Here is a 23,399-nt window from a genome sequence, read left to right as displayed (position 1 = left end):
CTACGCTGAGAGTCAGAGTGTGGAGAGGCCTGAAGAGAAAGGTGCTGACCAGGAAGGGTGACTAGGAATGTCATGGATCCCACGAAAGCTTATGCTCAAGAAAATTTGTTAGTCTCTAAGGTGCCACAAGTACTCCTGTTCTTTTTATGGATCCCAAAGTGCTTTATAAACACACACTCCTGCCTGCCCCACCCCCTTACCTCATTTTACAGATGGGGAAACCGAGGCAGGGAAAGGGGAAAAGTCTGGTTCCAACAGAGTGAATGGGAGCTGAGGGTGCTAAGCACCTCGGGACATTTTCAAAACTGCCTCCTGCTTTTAGGGGCCTCGCATTATTGGGCACCCACTCAACACCTTGGGTCTGCAGAGGTAGGCAGTGATGGACGGGGTAAGTGGCCCCTAGGAGGAGGGCTGCTGCAAAGTGAGATTCACAGCTCTGGAGGTCTCAAGCTTAAGGACGCTGGAGCTGAGGGAAACGCAGGGAATCAGGGAGGCCTGATCAATTGGTTCTTTACGGAAGAGGCTCACATGTGAAGCCCTGCTTATGGACAGACCCAAAAATGGCAGACAGCAAGAGGGTGTCTGAGGGTGTTTGTACAGGCTGGAAGTGGTGTGCAAGATGGGGTGCGTGTGTACAGACCAACAACTGACTGTATGGAAGGGTGCGTGTGTGCAGGACAGCGTGTGTGTGTGTGTGCAGGCTGGCAGTGGCAAACGGGTGTGCGTCCGTACAAGCAAGCAGCAAGGTGTATGGGATGGTGTGTACAGGCACATAGTGAGAAGTATGGAAAGGGGGCGGGGGGTGTAAGCCTGCAGGTTGGTGGGGTTTGGGAGGGGCAGTGCAAATGTGCGCATACAGACTAGCGACAGGGGTGTGTGTCTACAGACAGGCAGCGGGGTTATTATGGGCTGTGTGTGTAGACGGATCTCTCTCGCTGTACTGCAGCTGCTGCTCCAGGCGAGACTACGCCCTGACAAAGGGTGCAAACCCAAAGGCTGTGCTGCAAGCAGTCGCCCCGGGGGTGAGCAAGCGATGCTGCCGGGGGCAGGATATTAATCCCTGACATGGGAGCTGGAGTATCAGTCGCCTGCTGTGGAAACGTACCATTTCCAGAGCAGCATTAGCTAAGCTGACAGGGCATTGCATCTCAGAGACTGCAGTGCCCAGCATGTTCCCAGGTCCAGGCCTGCCGAGTGCCTCCCAGCATCAGATCCAGACAGAGGACGGCAGCCTGAGTCTCCTCTCACTCCCCACAGCTTTACATTGATGTGGTGCCTCTGAAGTCAATTGAGACTGATGTGAGAGGGGAATGAGGCCCCGTGTCGTCTCCAGAGGAGGTTTTACTGAGCACGGGAGGCTGAGTGACCTGTAGGGGCGACATGCGCTCGGCAGCAAGAGATGGGGTTTCAAACCCCAAAGAGTCAGCCACACTCCCCGAAGGAGCAGAGCTGGGGAGAGCCGTGTGTAGCTCCATGGATGGAAGGCCTGGGTGCCTGGATCTCAGGCGATGACACTAAGCACTACAAGGGTGGAGCTGGGAATTAGACATGCAAGGCATTGCAGAGGAGAGAGCAGCCCACCTTTCTGTGTCTGGGGACAGGGAGCTAATTCTCCCCACCTGCCTGCTCCATCCAGTCCAGTATCACGCCTCCTCCAGCAGCAGTTTATCTCGGATGGTGCAGAGGAAGGTGACCTTGCCCACAATGCACCTGGCCATTTGACAAAACTTCCCCCACCCAGACACTGGTATCATGGTCTTGAGCACGGCATGAGCACACGGAGGCAGTAGACAAGGCTGTCAGTGAGTTGTGTGCCGTAACAATGGTGGCCCTGACCTGGTGCTCTGAACGAGGCTGGCGGGGAAGGCTGCCCACTGTCTCTGCCTCCTCACTCCCACGTACAGAAGGGGCAGAGAAATGAGAAGGAAGCATAAAGGGCCGATGCCTCATCCCCCACACACCCCTGCCCAGCACCCCCCTGCATGCACCCCCCTTCAGATCAGTAGCCAATATGGTCAGGCTGCCTCAGTCCAGTTTTAGGGCTGCTGAGTCGAATAGGCAGCAGGGAAGGAGAGATGCTGACACCTTTTCCTGAGCTGCATTTACACTGAGCAGGTCTGAACTAGCAGCTGCTTTAAGCTCTGTGCTGTGAGCCTGCACCGAGGTGCTGGAAGTCTTCTGTCCCCCGTACACGCAGGCACATTCTACCTGGTGCGCACGGCATGCCCCATGACTGACAGATCCCAGACTAGCTCCTGGAGCTCTCACACAATTACCCATCGCTTCTGTGGGCACTGGCTCTGCTGTCCCCACTCTGCTCTCTATTCTCTTCCCCGTTTCCCATCCCTTAGGGAGAGACAATGGGAGTCAAGTTGGATAGATGTCTCCCTTTGCTCCACCATGTACGGCATTTCCAGTCTCCGCAGAGCCGCCTCCTCCTCCTCTTTTTCCTGCAGGCCAAGGTGCTGTTCGCACTGCCTCCTCCTCCTCTGCTGCCGCTCCATCTGTACTCAGCCCAGAGAACGCAGTGTCCTCATCCCCCAGCTCCCCTCCTGTTGCCAGGAGATCAGGGAAATGCAGAGCCACCTCTGGGATGCACCCGCAGGGTGCACAGCTCCTAAAGAGCTGCTGTGGGGAGAAAAGGGGTAGAATGCACCATGGCCCGTCCTCTCTCCTTGGTCTGGCAGGCGCTAGAGGCTGGTTTAGGGAGACAAGTCACGCTTTCAACATGCCACCAGGGATACCTGGGATGCAGCTTGGTCTCCAGGGAAGAGAGAAGTGGAGGGGCTGTCTACAGACTACCCCACTCCATCAGCACTACCTTAATGAAACGTTCCCAGTGGAGCCCTGGCACGGGCCATTCTTCGCAGACATGGGAGGCCTTTTGTAGATGCACGTGAGTGACATGGATTGGAATTGCTAAGGCTAGTTGGCTCAGTGCCTGGTGCCTCCCATGGGGATTTGCATTCAGGGCCCTTCCTGCTGGCGGCTGGTGCTCTGGGGAAAGTGATGGGCTCTGCCCTGTTGCCAGAGGAATGGGGTGGTGACCATTTTCCCTAGCAACCCCACCTCAGCGGCCAAAGTTACCTGGTGAGATGTGATGTTCAGGGCTGGATTGGTCAGCTCCGTTTTATCCTGCGATTTTTCTCTTGCCAAACGGGCTGCTTCTTTCACCTCCTGGAACTTCTCCGCAAACTAGGGGAAGTGGTGAGGGCGGAGATGGGGAGAGGGTCACTCTACAGTCTTACAAAAATGTCCGACAAGCGAGAACTGCTGCTAGGGTTTACTTCCCTCCTCCCGTCGCTATTTCTCCCTCTCTCTGCCTCTTTCCAGGGATCTGGCATGTTATTTGCTTCCACCCCAAGCTAGCAGTAATGTCCAGAGAATGGCCCCACCCCATCCCAAACCAGGACCAAGAGTCCGTGCTGGCTTTTCCACTGAGCTCAGTGCCTGCTGGGACGGGGCGTGGGGAGTCGAGTCCTTGCTGTGGGGGTGCCCATGCTGTACAGATGTGTTCAATAACGCTGTCAGAAGTGGCTAAGTGCAATCCGTACACATTCCCGAGCTTGCTTTGATCCAGCCAGCACCAGTAACAACAAGCTGCAGCGGGATGGCCAATGCAGGGGCGCTGGAACCATGTGTATAGTGGGGGTGCTGAGAGCCCTGGACCCAAACTGTAAGCCCTGTACAGAATGGAAACCACTTCAAGCCAGGAGGTGCTGCAGCACCCCCCTGCCTAGTTCCAGCCCCTATGGGCAAGCTGCGCGAGTACAGACCGGGGCTTGAGAAGGGCAGTACAGGAGTCACTGCTATTGTCCCTTGAGTTGGACAGACCAAAGCCAGCTCAGGTGTGCCGACACATGCTGCCGTGTAGACAGACCCTTACGTACTCAGGCAGGTCCTCAAGGGTACTGAAATCAGTGAAAGGTAGGAGCCTGAGGACCTGGGTCCTAGCAGCCTACGTCACTTTTTAAAATGTCACTTCAGGCGCTTGTGAAAATGTGACCCTGATGTTCATTCTGTCCCCCACATATCTTAGGGCTTCCCGGCCCCACACCGCACCAGATCAGACTGTATCTGATTCTGCCCCCAGACCCTTCCTCCTCAGAGCATGGACACCTGAGCTGATACTTCCTTTGGTATGCCTGGTGGATTAGATTATGTAGCGATTCCCGCTCCCACCCATTGCTTGAGTGGGTCAGCCTGCCATCAGCCCCTGCAACATTACCTGAGAGAGGTGCTGCTCGGAAGCAAAGCCCAGCCCGTATACTGTGTTGGCTCGGCTGTCCGCCCATTGTCCAAACTTCTGGGAGGTTTTTGTGAAGGTCATGTTGGGGGTGATGGTGCTGTTGATGATGGCCTGTGGGGGAAAGGAACAGGGACCCTCAGTCAAAGTGGAATTGCTGTAGTCTGCAAGATGGATTGTACTCTCCACAGCGTGGGATGACTCAGGGAATTCCTTCACATTTGTCATTCACCAATCATGGTGCTATACAGGAGCCTTTTACCTCTAGGACACCAGCCCAAGTTACCAGTGAGCAAAAGTCATTCCAGTTGGACAGGCCATGTGACAAGAATGGGTCCTGTGTCTAGGGCCTGCCACAAAACCCACCCCCACAATTGGCATCAGCAGAGAGGCCAAGGGTCAGAAGGAAAAGAGGAGCCCTCAGAGGCCACGAGGCCACAGCACAAAGCCAGGCTCGCCGGTGGGAGGAAGTGGCTTCCTGTGCTGGGCATGCTTTGTGCATAGGATTACCAGTCGCAGCCCTGTCTTTCCACCAGCACTAAATTCACCTTGGATATTAAATACGTTAGTGTGAAGACACTGGCTGTAACACTTTCCATGCCTGGTTGTGGAGATGCCCGAGCACTCCATCCCGAGCTCTGCCCAGCGTGGTGTCTGAGGGAAGCAGGAAGCACTCAGTGATCACCGCCAGAGAGACGCTTGCCGGCAAGCTGCCCGATCTGCGTGGGGCCCTCACCTTGGTGCCGCCCACGCTGATGATCCGGTACACGTTGCGCGTGGCATCATAGAAGTAGGAGACGGTCAGGGCATGTTTGCTGGCAGGGATCCAGTTCCGCTTCGTGGCCGGGTCGATCTGAAAAACGTGGGCCCGAGTGCTGAAGATCGGCTGCTCCCTGGAACAGAACGAACAGAACTGTCAAGGCAGCTGGGGGTGCTGAGCGCAGTCTGGGAAGTGAGCTGGCTTCCTGGCATCTGCATTGCACGCCGCAGAGCACATGGCATTTCTGCTAGTTTTCTTCCTCTCCAGGGACACGAGGTGCTGAGCACCCCCAGCTCCTGCTGAGCCAGCACCTCTGGGGAGCACATCCTGAACAAGCACCCTCCAGCCCATTGTGGGTCAGCCGAAGGAGAGGCGGTTCTTCACCTCCTGACTTGGAAGGGCTCTAGAATCCCCCACTCACCACGGTCACCCATTATTCCTAGGGGCTCCCACTCCAGGCTTCTTCCTCTCTGGGATTCTTTGTGCTTCTCCAGAGGAAGAGGGCCTGAGACCCAGACATTCCCTGATGCTCTTAGCTCGGACTCATGAACCTCTGGGGACCACCAGCTGATGCCAGTGAGAAGAAAACTAAGGGCCCTGTAGCCCTTTTTGCCATCTCCTTCACCCTTTCCTTCAGCCACGGCAGCCAGCAGCACAATGGTAGATTTCTCTGTACCCTGCAGAGCTCCCCCAGCTAAGTTTACTAGGCTCTGCCCTGCCACCTCCCAGCCTCTCCTCACCCTCCAGCTAGTCACAAGATCAGTCACGTCAGCAATAACCCAGGGCAGGCCTCAGGGTCTGTGTGTCACACATGCATGCGCAGGACACCAGGCTCTCACACGCTGGGGCCCCTGCAGCACGGTCTGCCGGGGGGAGTTATGCTAAGCTGGAGTGGGCACATGATTTGAATGTAGTGCACCTCGCATCACAGCAGCTAGTTCGGGGTGAGTCTGACCATACCGGCACTGCCGCTGCACTAACTCTCCTTCCTGCAGGGTCTGAGACTTGGCGCTCCTGACAAGACTGTGGGATGGAGACGGGGTTGGGGATTTGAGCACAGAAAGTGCCTCCCCTTCAACATGTCTCTTCCTCCCAAGGCTCATGCACAGGCCATGCATCCTGAAGCAAAGGTCACATCATGGGATTAAAGGCAGGTCACGTAAGAATGAATGAAACACTTCACCACAGCCAGAGCATGGAATCAGCTGCTGCAAGAGGCTGGCAAGCCACAAGCCAGGGCTGGATTTTATGACTAGTAATATACAAGCTAAACTCAGATCTCAGGCTTCAGGACATGACTTGAGCATGGCAGGAGGACATTTGTCTCCGTCAGGCAGTAGCCCAGGTGCATTAGGGCTTGAGGTCTTTTTCGGCATTCCTTTCAGACCTCAGGCACTGGCCATTGAAGGCAGGAGCCTGAGCGGGACAACTTGAATTCAAGCTGATACATCCTACACGCCAAGGCATGAAAACAGCTAGTGCGGCCCAGATACAACCCCTGTAATCCACAAACGTACTTTCCTGCCCCCAGCTGAAGACCTCACTGTTGCAGTGAGCCAGCCTGCCCTTCCAGCCAGAAAGGGCTACGCCCACCACTGTCGCTGAGGCTTCAGAGGGGGGTACACTGCTACCCCTACTCCCCAATTGAAGCTCTTCTCCTGTTGCCCAACCCTGGACTCAGATGCCTTGCACAGCAGCACATCACGCTGAGCCTGGGATCCCAGCCTGCTCCTTCCAAAGGGAGCTCTGGGGTTTCCCTCTGGTCAGTTCGCCCAGCCCTCCCCTGATGTATTTTCCTAATGAGCCTCGAAGTCCCTGGTCTCCTCTAACACATGGTGCATTTTATACACAGCTCATGTGAGGGGGTGGGGGACCGAAGTCCTGCCTTACCACTTTGAGGCACAATTTCCAGCAGGTGGGAAACTAACAGTCCTATCCATTGATCCTAGACCCCAGGGCAAGGGGCAGCCAGAAATAAAGGGAGCTTGTTACCTAGTTGTTGACATTGGTTAGTAACGGCTGGACAGACTATTAGGTAGTGAAGTTAGTTTGCATCAGTCTTCCAGCAGCTTCCTAGATCTTGGTTTGGCCTCCTCAGTGATTCATTTCCTGGCAATGGAAAAGTCAGTCATTATTTGTCACCCGGCACAGAGAGTGCCTCGTCAGGCAGCATTTAGGAGGCTCACTTGGTCCCAGTCTCTCCGAGTCTGTAATTTGTAATGAGTTCTCGTCACTGGACATACAGTCCGGCTCGCAGTGGAAGCCACAGAACTCAGAGTAACCGCCTCTGTGCCGGCAGCAGGAGCACAGGGGCTGCTCTGGCTAGAGTTGCTCTGCTATTTTTATGTAGCAAAGAGCTCTGGCTAGAGTTGCTTCCCCGTTGATTTTGGTTTCACAACCTCTGGCAATAAGTGCCGAGGACAAACTGGAGTGAAAAGGTTGGATTAGTTCCACTGGTGTGTCAGTAATGTCGCTGGCTCTGAAATGGGGTTTGGTCACTTTTTTTTGGCCAAGAGATACCCTTCCCCTCTTCACACCCTCAGTGAGGCTGCGATCCAAATGGAAACCCTCCTGCTGACTTCAGTGGGTTTTAGATAAAGCCCAGATCCACACCAGAAGTCCCTGCACAGTGACTGCCTCCCCAGAGAGAGAACGCTGCAGTAGCTGGGTGGCCCTGAGCTAGAACTGACTACATGTGCCTCCCCCAGTGTGCAACTGACATCATGGCCCGTTTCAGAGCAGAGCTCAAGTCAGCAGGCCCCAAGGCTGTGAGGAACCTTAGTCATCGCTTTCTGCAGCTTTTCAGATTGGATGGAACACAGATGTTTATTGTTGCTAATTTTTGTCAATTAGAAACAGGAACAAACCACCCCCTGGTGCCTGCGGGGTTATCGTCTGCAGCACTTGGTGTGCCACAGAAAGCACAGACAGCAAAGGAGCCAGCCCGCGAACCACCACCCTGGGGGGAACCCCTCTACAGGGCAGAGGGGAGGCCAGTTCCCTGGGGTGTTCAGTCCTCAGGCTCTCTGCTGAGGCTGCCCTAGGGGTGGGGGTCGATTACTGCTGGCTTTTACTGACTGAAAACTACCAAAAATCTTTGTATTGATTGCTCCAAGATGGGCAAGACTCAAGAGACAATAAGATTGGCTGCCGATGGTGTAATTGTGAAACTATAGCCGCACAGGCCAGCACTACTTCGCCTCCTGCAGATCCCAAGGAAAGGGGAAGAAAATGGCAGGGGGATGCTGCGTAGGTAACAGAATAGACCAGTTCCAGTGCACTGGTCATTTCACACCTTTTCTTTGCACTGGCTTCCCCAGGCAGCCTCCCCCCCAGTACACTGCTCCAGTCCTGCATGCTCTGCACTGGAATAGGCACTGCGCAGGTGCCATGATGGGGAGGGGCAGTCTGGGACTTCCTGCTCATGGCTGTTGTCTGAGCTCCACTGATGTGCCAGCTCATGCCCTAAGGTCTTTCCTGGAAGCTAGAGCTACCAGACTTCGTACTAACAAGGAAAGCTGTCTGTCCCTCCAGGCTCAAACCTCACTGACTCCCCGAACCGGCCGAGCACCAATGACCTCTGATGCTCCCCGTTTGAACAGGTGACAAGTTGGCTGCTCCTGCAGCATTGCAGGGGCTGCACCTTGAAGCACATTTACCTGCATCAAGGCAGTTTCCAAGGGGCTGAGGAAACAGAACATGCAGAATCCAGGAAGCTGTCTTACCACCTGGCTCCTCTCGCTGAAGCTGGGAGCAGCAGCCTTACACTTGCATGTCCATTTGGAACGTGGTGGCTAAAGCACAGGGCTGTATGCCAGGACTCCTCAGTTCTATTCCTGACTGTGTGGCCGTGCGTCTAGTCCCTACCCCTTTGTGTGCCTCAGTTTCCCCATTTGCAAAATGGGGTTAAAAACGCTGTCCTATCTCCTGGGGAGGCTCCAGTCACTCATGCACCTTCAGGCCATCAGCTGGAAAGTGCTAATGAAGGGAAAACGGTTGCGTGCGTTGCATTCTGGGATACCAGGGACACTTCGCCATCCTTCTCCTCCTGCTAGAAAACAAAACTAACTTGCACACTGCACAACAGTGGTAATATTTGGAATCTTCTCCCTCTCCAGCACTCAGACTTTCCTCCACCCCTGTTAATAGTAGCCTGCTTCCTGGAATGGGGGAGCCAGTTTAATGGGCCAGGATGCTGCTTCCTACCCCTAAGTACCCAAGCTACAATAAGCCAAGATGTCTCTCTGGCACATGGACAGTGCTCTAGGAAGTGGCTGCTTGGGCTTTGATTTCAAAGCTCACACAGTTGCCTCCAGCTCTTCTAGTTCTCTATAGTTCATGCTCCAGGACAGTGCAGAGCCCAAGGTCTGGGCAAGCTTCGTGCTCAGTTTGGGAGAATTACAGAAATGCTTTGGTTAGTACGTCTCTCTCATCAGCAGCACTTCCCACCCGCAGGCCCCTCTCCTGATGCTGGAGCTGTTGGGGGAGGGGGCTTCTCTTCACCCCAGCAAATAAGCGGGTAGAGAAATTAATTGTGGACGACTCCGGCTGGCAGATGAGACCAGCCTCTCGGGTTTTGCTTTTTTGTTCAACAAGACCAAAGCAAGAGCTGAGAAACAAAAGCCTTCCCAGGGTCTGAGCGACAGAACGAAGCAGGGAGAAACAAATGACAGAAAGAAAGAGAGGAAGGAAACAGACTCAGCAGGAAACTGAAAGGGAGAGAAGACAAAAGAGGAATAGGAACCGAAAACATGCCAATGAGAGACACCAGCTCTGGGGAGGTCTTGGTGAAACAGCCAGTGACCTCCCAGGACCTGAGGGCGAACCCTCCACAGGTCACACAACAGTGACTTAGGAAGGGTTAAGTGGAGACCATGTGTCATTTTTTCTGCAACTAAGTACCACCATGCTGCCTGGCACAAGTCAGCACAGCTGACAGTGTCTGCTCAGGAGAAACCCAGACAGGAATAGCAAGGAGCGAGGAGGCTGAAAGGCACTGGTAGGGCTATGCTTGAGAACCCAGAACTGGAATAGCAGGGGGGCTGCAGTTTAGGGCTGCGGGGCAGGACTGCACAGCACCTGTCTGCACTCTGCTCTCCTCTGGCCAATGCCATCGATCTCTCCTTTCCACGAGCACCACAAACCATTTAAAAATAGCCTCCAAAGTGCCTAGGATTGGAATAGTCAGGTTGCCTGTTGCCCCACCCCCATTTTACATGGCTATATCTGGTTGTCACACACATCAGTAAATGCTGACAGTCCCTTTCAGCGTGGCAGCGGAAAGGACTTGTGTAAATAAAGTCACACACACCCCTCCGCTCCCCCAGGGCTGACCCCTTGCTGATCGTTAAGAGAGAAGCAAAGTTAAAGGACAAAGAACTGGCTCAGACTGAGACCGATCAGTGAGTGCCTGAAGACGGCAACTGGAAAGGATCCAGCCGCTTTGTGCTGGTTTTGGCCCCAGCCTGAGGGGGAAGGGAAGAGCTTACTTGTTAAATGTCCCACTGTTAGTTTAAGATGCGCTGCTGTCTGATGAATGTGTTCTACCGTTCTGGCTGCAGGGAATCCAACCATCCACCCTCCTGGGCAGAAAAAGAGGTGGTCTAGCTAATCTAACGATTTCTAGTGTGCCCATCACCATGGAATCAAGGCACCTCACACAAGAATTGCAGCATCACAGTGCTGTCTTAAGGCAGTGTTGTTTTCTCCTCTTGCAATGAGATCTTATCCTGAGGGAGATGCCTCCAGGAGGAAAAATCCACTCACTGAGATTGGCGATTGGGCAAGGAGATATGGACCCATTCACCTCTGAGTCATAAGAACAGCCACACCGGGTCAGACCAAAGGTCCATCTAGTCCTGTATCCTGTCTTCCGACAGTGGCCAATGCCAGGTGCCCCAGAGGAGATGAATGGAACAGGTAATCATCAAGTGATCCATCCCGTCACTCATTGCCAGAGTCAGTTACTGATTTGAACCTAGGCCTGGCTTGGTCCTCCCACTAAAAGGCAGTTTATATGAAACTATCTGCTGGCCTTATTTCTAGCTAGGTTCTTATATGGCTGCCATCACCTCAGTGTCCGAGTTCATTTCCTGACTGACTGGTGCCCACATCACAAACACCAGAGCAGCTAATCATTGGTGTGTTGCCTTTGCTGGTGGTCTCAACAGGGGAGCTAAGAACTGAATGGGCCCAAGAGACTGAATTCCCTCCAGCCCCTAGAGGTGAGCCCTTCCATGTCAGGACACAGGGTACAGTGCGGGACGCATGCCCAGACGTCTGCCATCCCAGGGACAAGGAGACAACATTGATTTCTAGTATCACAGGGGTAGCTGTGTTAGTCTGGATCTGTAAAAAGCAACAGAGAGTCCTGTGGCACCTTATAGACTAACAGACGTATTGGAGCATGAGCTTTCGTAGGTGAATACCCATTTCCTCAGGCACACCTGACGAAGTGGGTATTCACCCACGAAAGCTCATGCCAATACGTTTGTTAGTCTATAAGGTGCCACAGGACTCTGTTGCTTTTTATTGATTTCTAGGACTCCTGATCCAGCACTTTCACCAGTGCTGCATTTACTGAACAAGACAAAACCTGGAAAGGGTTAAAAACCAATGCCCACCCCTCTATCCTCTAATAATCATGGCATGACTGAGCCCTGAGTGAAAGCTGGGTGTCCAGTCCATCCAGGACAATGCCCCCCCCCCTCGCCCTTTGGCAGCTTCTCCTACAGGCCCATTCGGAAGGGGTATCTTTTTAAATAGCCCTGACCCAGTCCATTCAGAGAATGAAACTGAAACACTCCCACATGCTGGAAAAGGAGAACCCAATTCCCAGTGAGGGCCCCACAAAGAGAGGCTGCAGCTGCTCCTTCTTAGGAGACAGCACAGAAGATCAATAGGATGAACTTACTGAGCAGAGGGATCAAATCAAATCCCAGTTAGACCCCATGTGGTTTAAGTAGTGTATGCACACATGAATCCCTCTCTCCAGAGGCCCTCCATTTCCTTTCCTCCTCCCTCTAGCCAGCCCCTCAGTGCACACTCACAGAGAAATATCTGACTTGCGCCCCTCCTGAGCCTGCCCCAGGAAAGTCTGCGTGAACGCATCTGTAATACATGCACTGGTACGGATCTACAGAAACACACGCATCACAGATGCAGGCCTGGCAGGCTACAGCAAGGCAACATTCACACTGTAACCGAGGAGCCTGGCACAGCCACTTGGGAGCTCAGCTCTTGAGCCTGTTCCTGATTCAGAGCCCATCATTCATCTTCACAGTCCCAAGGGATTGTTTCAGTGAGCATTCACACACACCTTCACACACTTCCAGAATGCACCAAGGAACCAAAGGCTGCAGATGCCTTTAATCAGAGCAGCTCACAGTGGTCACTCATTAATCCTCGTTATTAGAGCTACTCAGCTGTTTTACAGGTGTGGAAACTGAGACACAGAGGGGCAGGGACTTCCCCCAGGACATAGGAATCAGTGGCAGAGCTGAGATTAGAATTTACTCCCTTTCTAAGCACTAACAACATTTGCTAGCACCTCTTTCCAAGATGATGATGGTGCAAAATCCTACAAAAGCAGCGTTTTCCCATAGTCAGGAATAAATCAGGTCCGATAAAGCCTGTTCAGTAGCATTTATCTCTGGAGCTGAGTTTTTACAGTGCAGTAGCCTCTCCAGTACTTCTCACTGGTCATTCTCTCTGTTCTTTCTCTTTTGACACAATCCCTGCTGCCGAGCAGGGTCTAGGGTGACCAGACAGCAAATGTGAAAAATTGAGATGGGAGTGGGGGATAATAGGAGCCTATATAAGAAAAAGACCCAAAAATCGGAACTGTCTCTATAAAATTGGGACATCTGGTCACCCTAGCAGGGTCCTAGCCCTGCCTGAGGCCTTGGGGAAAGGTTCTTTCTTCAGTCACTGCTCTGCTCTCTCAAGAGTGCAATCCAGTGCAGTGCAGGCAGCAGCAATCTGGGAAATTCCTGCCTGACATTTCCAAGATCTCTCTTCAACTCCTCCCGCAGCTGTGGATTCCTAACCACAAGGGCATGTGTTAAAATGCAGCCTCCTGCCAAGGCTCATGGGGTGGGACTGGGGTGGAGATAGGGAGGCAGGCTCTTATTGGTTGCTTTAGATCCTCTGTTGCATCCAACGGGTTTCTTTGGTGGGTAGGAACAAGAGGAGGGTGCAGAGAGCAGTTCCTCCTGTCTACTACAAAGCTGCCTTTGGCTCAAGCTTTCTTCTTGCTATTTCACTCCCTTCCATCTTTCTCCCTGTCCTTTCCCTGACCGTTGCACACTCCAGGGGAAGTTTTCCTCTTGGAGGTTTTCTCGTTCTTTGCCATCAATCCTGGCCCAGCAATCTTGCCTGCCAGCCTGTGGCGTTCACGCTTGGTTCATTGAATCGCTTATCATGTCCTGGTCACTTGCCCAGCCCCCTGCACTGAATGAGTGGAGAGCAGACATTTGTTTTAATCTTTGCACTGGTGATAGTCCTTAACATGGCTGCTCCTTCAAGAGAAGCTGGTGCTTAGTGCCCCCTGTTATAAATTCTGAAGTATGTGCATGGGGAGGGGCGGTTCTGCCCAAGATACGATTGTTAACTATGATTTTTAAGAGGCAGATTTGCTCTGGCAGGTCTCGGAGTGAGATTTCTGCTCTGGGGCACTCCAGCGCAAGCCTGTGGGATTTAGAATGAGGCATTTTACCACCACCAGGGCAGCAGTTGGAAACTGCCACTGCGAAATTAGGCTGGTGGGGCTCCGCCCAGTTCCCATTGAAAAGGGGGGTCCCCCTATGCATCCAGGAATGGGCCCCCTCATGGGCCAGCAGCAGCAGAGATGGGGGGATGGGCCAGGGAGAATGAGATGCACATCTTCCTGAGCCATGCCAATAAATGTGATGGTGCATGCAGGAAGCTTGCCCCCACAGCTGAAGCAAGGCCTGTTTGAGGAATCCACGCTGTAGGGCTCCTGAATTACCTGCCAGAGCAGGGCAGCTTCTCCTTTCTTAGATGCTGATGGTGTAACATTTAGCCCAGACCTGGGCAGCACATGGGCCTCATGCCAGCCAAAGCACATGACACCTTGTGGCAGGCCCAAAAGGATCAGATCAGCAGAATTATCTGCCCAGATAAACCATACTTGCGCAGCAGCTCCCGGGCCGGGGGACAGGGAAGGACTCTGGGTTTGTGGCTCCAGCTGCCGATTTCTAGAGCATGTTCCACCTGGGCTACAGGGTATTTTCATAGCACAGAGTAGGATCACTGCAAGAAACTTGTCTTTACATCATGCCCTGCAGGTTGCCAGACCTGGGCTCTGCTGGCTGCCAAAGCGAGCAAGCCCAAAGGCAAAGGCCCCCAGGAGAGAAAGCCGTGGAGTGATTAAACTCAGGTTCAGAGAGCACCAAAGGTTTCCCAGCCGTTGTGGTAAGGTATGAGAGAGACGGGGCTCCCAAGTTGGGCCTTGGCTCAGACCTTTGCAGAGACGTGTTCATGCCAGCCTGCAGGTGGTGTAGGTATGTTCTGCACTCACTGGAGCATCCAGGTGGACATCAGAAGTAGCACTAAGGGGGATGAGACTTGTGGGTTTAGATGCCCAATCTCCTCCCCCTTTGGATGGGCTCTGTTCTATGAGATTCCATTTTAAAGTCATCTCCATTAATTACTCACATTCTCATTTCATATCCTAACCGTCCTTTCCCTCCTCCAGCCCTGGCTGTGTTTTCTGGGTGAAGCAACTCATAGGGGAGCAGAGGCAGCCAGGGAAGAGAACCGTCACCTAGCTCCGTTCTGGAGTTCAGCCTACTGTCCTGCTGAGTCAGCTAAGAGATTGTGCTGGATGCAGCAGGGACAGGGCCCTCATCCAGTGCTTAGTTTGTAATGAAAGAGGTGCTGGGGCTCAAGCTATTTTTTTATTTTCATAACTGATGCAAGCCCAGAGGCGCCAGGGCCACGAACTGCCAAGCCCAGAGGTGCCGGGGCCACGAACTGCCAAGCCCAGAGGTGCCGGGGCTCAGTCCGGCAAGCCCTGCTGGTGCAAATTAAGCACTGCTCTCCCCTCTATCAGCTCTCAGAACCAGAGGTTTCAATGAGGGGAAATATTCATAGACTCTAAAGACAGAAGGGACCATCATGATCATCCAGTCTGACCTCCTGCACTTTGCAGGCCACAGACAGCAGGACTGTTCCATATGAAGTTTTCTCCTGGGGGAGGACGGGATTCTGGTGTGTGTCAGACAGACCAAGCCCTGGATCTCAGAACTGCAATGTGGGGCAAGTGGACTGATTCCTCCTTTCCTTCTCTCCCTCCTCCAATATGCCCTTTTCAGTGCCTTGACTTTTCTCCCCGATGTAGTCTGAAACCCCGCTGACTTTACTGAGACATTGCTTGGGACGAAGCAGGGGAGAGCCTACAGGATCCCCCACACCATTCCTCCCATCCTTCTAGACAGGAAAAGCTGAATGTGGCTCCCCTCCAGAGCCCATCAAAGCTACTCCTAGGTTAGCCGGGGGCAGGGCCAACTTTAGGATGTGCAGGGCCCAATTCGAACAGTTTCGCCGGGGCCCCGGCAGGGATGACTGAAAACAAAACAAAACAAAACAAAAAAACAACAATCAAAAAACACCCATGTGGGGCTTGTACTCCCCCGGTGGCACTCCGAGTTTTCGGCGGCACTTAGGCCATAGATCCTTCACTCACTCCAGGTCTTTGGGGGCACTGAAGGACCTGCCGCCGAAGTGCCACCGAAGACCCGGAGCGAGCCAAGTAACCGCTGCCCAAGTGCCAAAGACCCGGAGCGCTGCCGGGTGAGCAAAAAGTAAAAAGACTCCTCTAGCCAGGGAAGGGATTCTCACTGGGACCAGGGCCCTCTTAGGCACGGGGCCCGATTCGGGGAAATTGGTGGAATAGGCCTAAAGCCGGCCCTGGCTGGGGGGCGAAAAGGACGTAGACTGATAACAACCCATGGGCTCCCCAGGGCTCAGGCAGCTGCCTCTAAGGGCCTGGCTGCTCTAGCCACTAGATCACACGTCCTTCCTGATGTGGGAATACAATCCAGAAGTCCTGACTTTCAGCCCCTGGCTTTAACCACTAGAGATAGTGCCTCTTCCCTTCAGGCTCTCAAGCCCTCTTAGCTGCAGCTTGCTTCCATTCCACACTGCAAACCACTGCTTTGTGGGAACGCAGTGGTGAGAAGAACTGCGGGCCGCTTCCCCATCTGCAGAATTAGCCAAGAAAGCTCAGTACGAAGAAAGAAAAGCGGCTCCTCCCAGCCTGTTTGTAGATAAAAGGCGCCTGAGGAATCCTGGCTGAATATGCTCCAGTATGATTAGCCTGGGGAACATGCCAAGCATGCAAGTTCAGGCACGGAAGGGGACCAGGGACACTTAAAGGCCCAGCACATTGTTAAGCATTACTTCTACCAGAATCCTGTCCCCACTGGGGGCGCGTCCTGAGCAGGGATGACCTGCTGCTGTTGGGTGCCCAGTGTACTTGGCCCAGTTACCACGCTGCCCCACACTGTTTCCAGTGTCTCTTGGCTCCTCCTTGGCCACACACAAACCAAGGGGCTTATACGCACAGCAATCCACATCCTCCATTGGTATGGGTCCTAAGTGCATCTAAGTGATATTTACATATTCCAGAAAGCGAGACCCATCACGGCAGCTAGTACCACGCGTAGGTGCTGCTGACATGCTGTCTGTACACAGCTCTGCTGATACACCTCAGCCCCAACCTGCAGCCCGTCTACTGTACCAGTCCTGGGCTTCCCATAGAGTATTGCTAATGCCCCTCCAGTCCCTAACACTCATCTGTGCTCACATCCATTTCTGCTCATGGTCTTCACCGCACAGCAGGAGTCACACACAGGGAAGCCTGCACAGCTCGGTCAGTGCTCCTGAAGCATTGCCAACAGCCAAAGCTAGGCCTTTCCTCAGCCTGTCCTGGGCTAGTTTGAAATGTGGACAAATGCCCAGTATGGGCTCAGCTAGGAGGTGACTGAATTCACTTCCCTCGTGACCCAAGTGACATTTACAACTAGCTATTTAAAGCTACAAAGGCAATGCTCTAAAACCTACAGTACACCAGAGATACGTTTGAGTTCAGGAATGAATTATCCATGAAAGCTACACCATGGATATGGCTGGAACAAGGGTTACAAGGAAACCTGACAAGTGTCAATGGGGGGTAAGGACTAACTCCTTGCTTAAAATATAAATCAACTAAAACCAACTGGTGGGAAAACATTTCAAGGGTGACGCTTTCCTAATTTCTTGGGAATCCAGGGGACTAAACCTGCTGCTGGCTATTCAACCTTTCCATGTAATTTATGCACAACACAAAGACCTTTCTGCTCAGAAATTCTCTGCAACTGAAGACAGGAGGTTGGGTGGAAATGTCATCTCCACGTTGACTATAATGTTGCTGCCTTGACACTATCATTAGTGTGAAATCTAAGAACACTGACGCAGTGACCACAATCCCAACGTTTTACGTGAGAAGTGGGAACCTTCTAACGAAACTGCACAGCCACTGGGTGTAGCTATGACAGTTCCAAGAAGAAGGATTCATCCCATAGTCCTGGAAAATAAGTTGCCAGTCCTAACCTACCCACCCGCTACACGCTTCCTGGCAATTCCAAGGCTGAGGGTTTTGGGGTCACAATATGGATTGCAGAGATGGTACAGGGAAGCAGGGGACAATTTCTGATCTAAGCTGGCCCAGTAAACCCCCCTGACTTAAATGGATTTACTCTAGATTCACACTGAGACTCTGAGATCAGAATTCATGTCTGTGTCCCTTCTGCCACCTGAATCTGTTTCACCCTGTTCAGTCTTTTAACCCAGGCTGCCCAAGAGGGAAATCAAAAACTCAGCAAAAGAAACACAAGCCATTAAAATGTTAGTTATTTCTCCTCTAATGTCAAACTCAAAGTCTTGGAGAGATTGAGCAGGCAGGGGCTTTGTCCAGCCCCAGCGTGCTTCTAAGTGGCCCAGAAGTGTTCATTACACAAGCAACTTACTCACAGCAGCATGTCAGATCCTTGAAATGACACAGTTGGGGTTTCTTACCAATGCATAAATCAAATACCAGGCTAAACTCCCATTTATATGCCAATGCCTAGTAGCCACTTAGAGTATATTTAACCCTTGAAAGAATTTAGGGGTTATGACCAGAGATTTTCAGTCAAGCTATTTACCCATTTACAAATGTAAGTAGAGTCCACTTTACTGAACACAACAGAAAACAAAATAAGAAATCTCTAACTTTTGGGAAGGGCTGCAAAGGTAGTAGGTGCTTTACTTCACCCCAAAGGGCCATTCTGAATTTTATATAAGCTATGGATCCCCCTGGAACCTTTCACCCACACCTGGTCACATAAAGTAAGTTACAAATCTCTGCAACTCTCTACTTCCTGAACCCCTAAAGGTTAGGGGACTTTTTAATATTTAAACTTGAATTTCTTTACTGCAACTGGAAATCCTGATCCCTTCAACTCTGCTACATTAAAAACACATTAGATTCTTTCAATTATGAATACAACAAACAACAAGGAAATAATAACCAAACTGTCAATCTCACCCCATCTCCAGGTCAGTGTCAGTTTCTTTCTTCTCCTCCCTTCTTTGGTTGCATTAGATTCACTCCACGTTTTTATTTATTTTTTCCTTCCTCCTTCTCTCTCTCTCTCCGGATCCGGATGCTCTTTAAATTTCCTCCGGAATTTCACTCTGAAATCCGCTAGTTTTGTTGTTTGTTCAGAAATGACCTATAATCCCAAAGCATGTGTGGGAGGGGCAGGGGGTGAGAGCTTGGGCAACCTTCCCTGGTGGGGGTTCTCCCCACCAAGAGCTGCAGCCCAGGGGATCCTGGAAAGAACTTTGGAGCACACTTTGCTACTGAAATATTGCAGTCTCTGGCAGGCAGTTTCCTCCTTGCTCTGGCTCACAGGATCCCTTTTTCCCTTCAGCATGGGCAGCAGCCAGCCACAAGATTATTTGCTCCTTTTGCAAACCCTTTGCAGCAGTGCAGCCTGCTCCCTGTTATTCCAGCGACTGAGATACCCTGGAAGTTCTTTCCACAGCCCAAAAAGTAAAGCTGCCTCCACAGTTTGTTCCTCTTGGTCGCGATTTCTTTGTTCTCTCTCTCATTTTTTTTTATCTGCTTCCTTCCTCTGCCAACTGCCCCATCTCGGTCACATTTCTCTCTTCTCTCTCCTCACTTTATTTCCAATGGGTTCCATCTGGCTCAGAGGCACCATCTGCTGGGCACAGTTGTACTCTGCACCCATTGCAGCATCAAGCTGCTAGATATCAGCCCCTTGCAAAGATGTCCCAACCCCACTTCCCACTTCCTCCATTCCTGGACTTCCTTATGCTGTAAAATCTAATATATAAAGGCTCTGGATCTGTCTAGATTAGGATCAAAGCTGTTTGATCAGCTAGTCCATGTTAAAATACAATTTACCCTTTCTACATTCACATTTTAAAACAAAGGTGGCACCACCATGTTTCGTGATGGACACTTGACAAAATCACCGGATTGAGTGATGAACATTGGCAAGGGGTTATGTCATTCAGTCATTCCATTTTTTGAAAAATTACCACAGATCTCAAAATTTTTACCACGGACACGTTGCTGACCCTTGTTTTAAAACACGTTGGCTAATGTTTAAAACACCAAACTCCACATCTTTTATCTAAATCTAGCCAGAACCTTTCAGAAAGACAGCCTGATCCCTCTACTGCCCTGTTCCATGCACCATCATCTACAGCTGTGCAAAGCGAGTGTGAAACACTGACATTTTAATCTGCTTGCATTTTACATCCACTTTGCACAGGTGGAAATAGCTGAACTAGGTTTGAAGCTGTGGAGAATGAGGCCCCTAGAGAAGATGTATGAATAAAAGGAAGGTTGGATGGATAGATAAACACACTCGAATCTAGAGATGGGAACAGACAGACAAACAGAAGCACTAGGATCTAGGGATGGAAATAGATTATACAATATTAAAGAAAATAGATCTTCATGCAGGTAGCTTAGCAGTTTCAGTAAATATACTTATTATGATAATACTCAAGTCCCCAGTCAGACCTGGAGCCCCACTGTGCTGGGTGCTGTTCAGACACAATGGGCCAGACCCTTCCCAGCTGGAAGTCCACTGACGTCCCCAGCATTACACTAGGGATGAACTTAGCCCTACATCATTGGATGACCTGCACCTTGTGCGATCATTTGTGCCAGGGCAGAATTGTCTTTGCTCAGCTGCAAATGATGAGACACAGAGCAGAGCAATACAATATTTGTCTCCAAGTTGTTGATAAAGAGCACATAGTTATGTCTACACTCCCACTTATGACAGCAAAACTTATGGTCGCTCAGGGGTGTTGGCATTCCAACCCCTTCTTCCGAGTGACACAAGTTACACCGACATAAGCGCTTGTGTGCAGTGAGCTCTGCCGCCATAGCTTCTGCCGCTCACTGAGGTGGTTATTTTACGCTGATGTGAGAGCTTTCTCCTGTCGCCATAGAGTGTTTTCACCACACGCGCTGCAGAAGCACAGCTGTATCGGTAGAGCTGCGCAGCTGCAGCACCATATGTGTAGAGATCAGAGGGTACTCAGAGGAAGCATTCTGGATGCAGTACAAACATAGGCCCCTGCTGTGAACAGCAGAGTCTCTGTCGTAGGGACCAAATCAATCAATCAAATCTCGCCTTGAACAGTATCAGCTGCATTTGAGGTGTGTGTGGGGGGGAGGAAATCAATGGTCTGTTGCAGATACTTTGCAAATTAAATTCTGGCAGCTATGTTTGCACCTGGGTCTGTATGAGAGCACACGCACTCACCAGAGCAGGCAACAGTTCTGCAAGTGCTCACATTCATGTTTCTAGCAATACATGTGGGCCTGCAGCAGGCCAGTATTCCAGGGCTTCTCCGCATCCCCACACATCCCCGCTCTGCCAATGCGCTTCAATCTTGATTTATAGTGGTACTAGTCACAGGGCTCCCACAAACCGCACTGCCACTGTGCCTCAACCCAACACTAGTCTAACGCCAGGCCTCGCCTGAACAGATTGCCAGTGGTGTTCAGTTGTGTGGCTGCCGGAGGAGCCCAGTCTCATTTTTTGCTTGTGATTTATTAGGTCACCTGCATTAATAAGGAATTTCCCCAAGAGAGTTTGCATTAATTTTTCCATGCCCTAATAACTTCTGGGCACTGCAGGCTTGCACGACAATGATAAGCTGTGCCCATGTTCAAGGAAATGCAGGGGTAGCCTCCATTCTTCTAGCAGTTTTCACATGGAGCTTATATAAAAATGGCAAACATGAGGTTTCCCCTAGCTAAGACTGTAAGCTCTCTGGGGCACAGGACTTTTTGTTATATTTGTGCAGAGTGCCTAGCATGACAGGGCCTGGTGCCTGACTCAGACCTTTAGATGCTGCAACAATACTGCTGCTTCTCCCCTTTTTCTCTCTATCGGGGTATCCCCTCCACCTGTGTTTCACAATATACACAAAAGGGAAATGTATTTAAAATCCTCATCCTTTGTCAGTAGCGTTAACAGTGCTGGGAACCCCTAGTGCCCGAGTTTTAACCATTATGTCAGCTATGGCTAGATCTTTACTGAGAAAGGTGAGATGATGCAGCAGTGGCAGCCAATGACCCATCTATACCAGAGCTCCCAGCACTGACATCAGAGGAGCTGAACAAGTGTTAGAAATGATGGGAACATTTTGAAATTTCTCAAGTGGACACTGGGGCATAGTCAGAAAGGCCACGGCAACAGGTGAAAACAGCCTCTGATGCCTCTCTAAAGTGAGCTGGCAGACGAACCAGGAACTCCAGGACTGCCTCCTCTCCCAGGCCCAGAACCAAGTTCAACGCCAGGACAGAGATGAATTGGGTCCTTACTCCTTCTGCTCCATTTTCTCTGTCCTTCATACGCACAACCTGGCCACCAATGACAAAGGGACTAAAATAAACCGCACTGAAGACTCTGCTGAAAGTAGGACACACAATATCTTTCATATTGACCTGCTAACAGTAGGTTATCTATGGCTCCTCTGAGAAGCTAATTATTTTACATGTTAAAATTAGGGTAATTAGATCAGCAGGAATTGCACTAAAAGCAGGTGTTAGTAACCTTATGAGGTGTCCTTTAACAGGGTTTTTGTTCCATTTGTGCCTTCTCCCCCTGAGGGAGGACAGTTATTGTTTCCTGCCCTCCAGAAGAGAACAGAAATGAGATATTGTGATCACCCCCATGTCATTAGTTACACAGCTATTGTCAAGTTTGCACCATTAATCTTCCCGCAGCTCTTTCCACAGTGGCTCAGAACACAGTCAAGAGCACACAACAGATTATTGCCTAAAGGGTATTCTTAAAGCAGCATAATCCCTTTCAAATCACATTCACTGGCCAAGCAAGACACACATCTTAAAACTAGCTCTTTGCATTTCATTGATACAACGGGTGATTGCAGTCAGAGAGGCCTTTGCATTACGGTTTCGCAACAGCTCTTCAGCCTTTTCATTTTCAGCTGTACATTTTTTATGTAAATCCTCTTCTCACTCTCCAACCCCATTACTCGATCCTGCTAGAAAGGCTAATGGCTATTCCCACCTTTAGCTCTTTCCATGGAAAGTGCAAATGGTTATTAATTAGCATCTGCAAAACTGCCAAATATAGAGATCTGGGACATGAGCATTGCTGAGCATTTAGTATGTTTCAATAGCAGGCCAAAATTTGTGTGGCATTTGCACATAACTGTATACAAGAGGCCCTTATTGTAAAGCACACGGTTTTAAGGAATAAAAGATGTATTCAAAAGGAGAGACTGGCACTCTACTTTAATGTAAAAACACTTTAACCCACAGTGTGAAGGAAACATTAAACAACTGATTTGGTCTTTTCTCTATTGATCATTATACTGCACTCATCACCCTGGTTTCTGAGCATCTTTTTCAATTATCGTTTTAAAGCAAGTGTGGTGGTGTGGCAGGAAAGTGCTCCTGGCCAGGAGAGTCAAGTTCAAAGCAGCCTTGGAAACTTCTGCTTCTAAGGCTACTGGAGAGCTGGAGAAAGCAAACTGTACATGTTTGGGAGAGGAGAGAAGAAAGCACTCATTCTCTGCATACCTCTGGCACTAGACATGGAGAGAGGCAGAACAGCTCTTTGTTCAGGGATTTCAGTGCTGGAGAACCTAGGCTGCTCTCCAAAGAAGGAGATGGAGATTGTTTCAGGCGAATATATAGGGTATTCAAAGATATTTAACAAACAGGGTTATGGTACCTGGATTTTGGTCATGCTCTGAGAAAATACATTTGCATTACCTATGCAGTACATGAACTGGGGCATGAGGCTGTTTGGGACAGATAGA

The 23,399-nt window shown here is 51.0% G+C and overlaps 1 protein-coding gene across 4 annotated transcripts in view; it reads right to left on the bottom strand.

The window, feature by feature from the left end:
- Nucleotides 1-19,369, bottom strand: part of HOMER3 (homer scaffold protein 3) — a 30,304-nt gene extending 10,935 nt beyond the window's left edge. For 2 of the 4 annotated variants that reach the window (XM_050934078.1, XM_050934081.1), the window contains exons 1-4: nucleotides 5,967-6,139; nucleotides 4,983-5,139; nucleotides 4,229-4,360; nucleotides 3,088-3,195 (exon numbers count right to left, since the gene is read on the bottom strand). In XM_050934078.1, coding sequence (XP_050790035.1) covers nucleotides 3,088-3,195; nucleotides 4,229-4,360; nucleotides 4,983-5,139; nucleotides 5,967-6,124 — 555 coding nt within the window. In that variant the 5' untranslated portion in view covers nucleotides 6,125-6,139. Of the gene's footprint in view, nucleotides 1-3,087; nucleotides 3,196-4,228; nucleotides 4,361-4,982; nucleotides 5,140-5,966; nucleotides 6,140-6,998; nucleotides 7,116-18,597 lie in introns of those variants that run through there. The other 2 variants (XM_050934079.1, XM_050934080.1) reach the window with 2 other exon arrangements.
- Nucleotides 19,370-23,399: the final 4,030 nt, after the last annotated feature.

Source organism: Gopherus flavomarginatus, chromosome 24 (genome assembly GCF_025201925.1).
Source record: "Gopherus flavomarginatus isolate rGopFla2 chromosome 24, rGopFla2.mat.asm, whole genome shotgun sequence".
In the NCBI taxonomy this organism is placed as follows: Eukaryota; Metazoa; Chordata; order Testudines; family Testudinidae; genus Gopherus; species Gopherus flavomarginatus.
The sequence above is the reverse complement of the archived record's forward strand: the minus strand, read 5'-3'. Positions and strand labels throughout refer to the sequence as shown.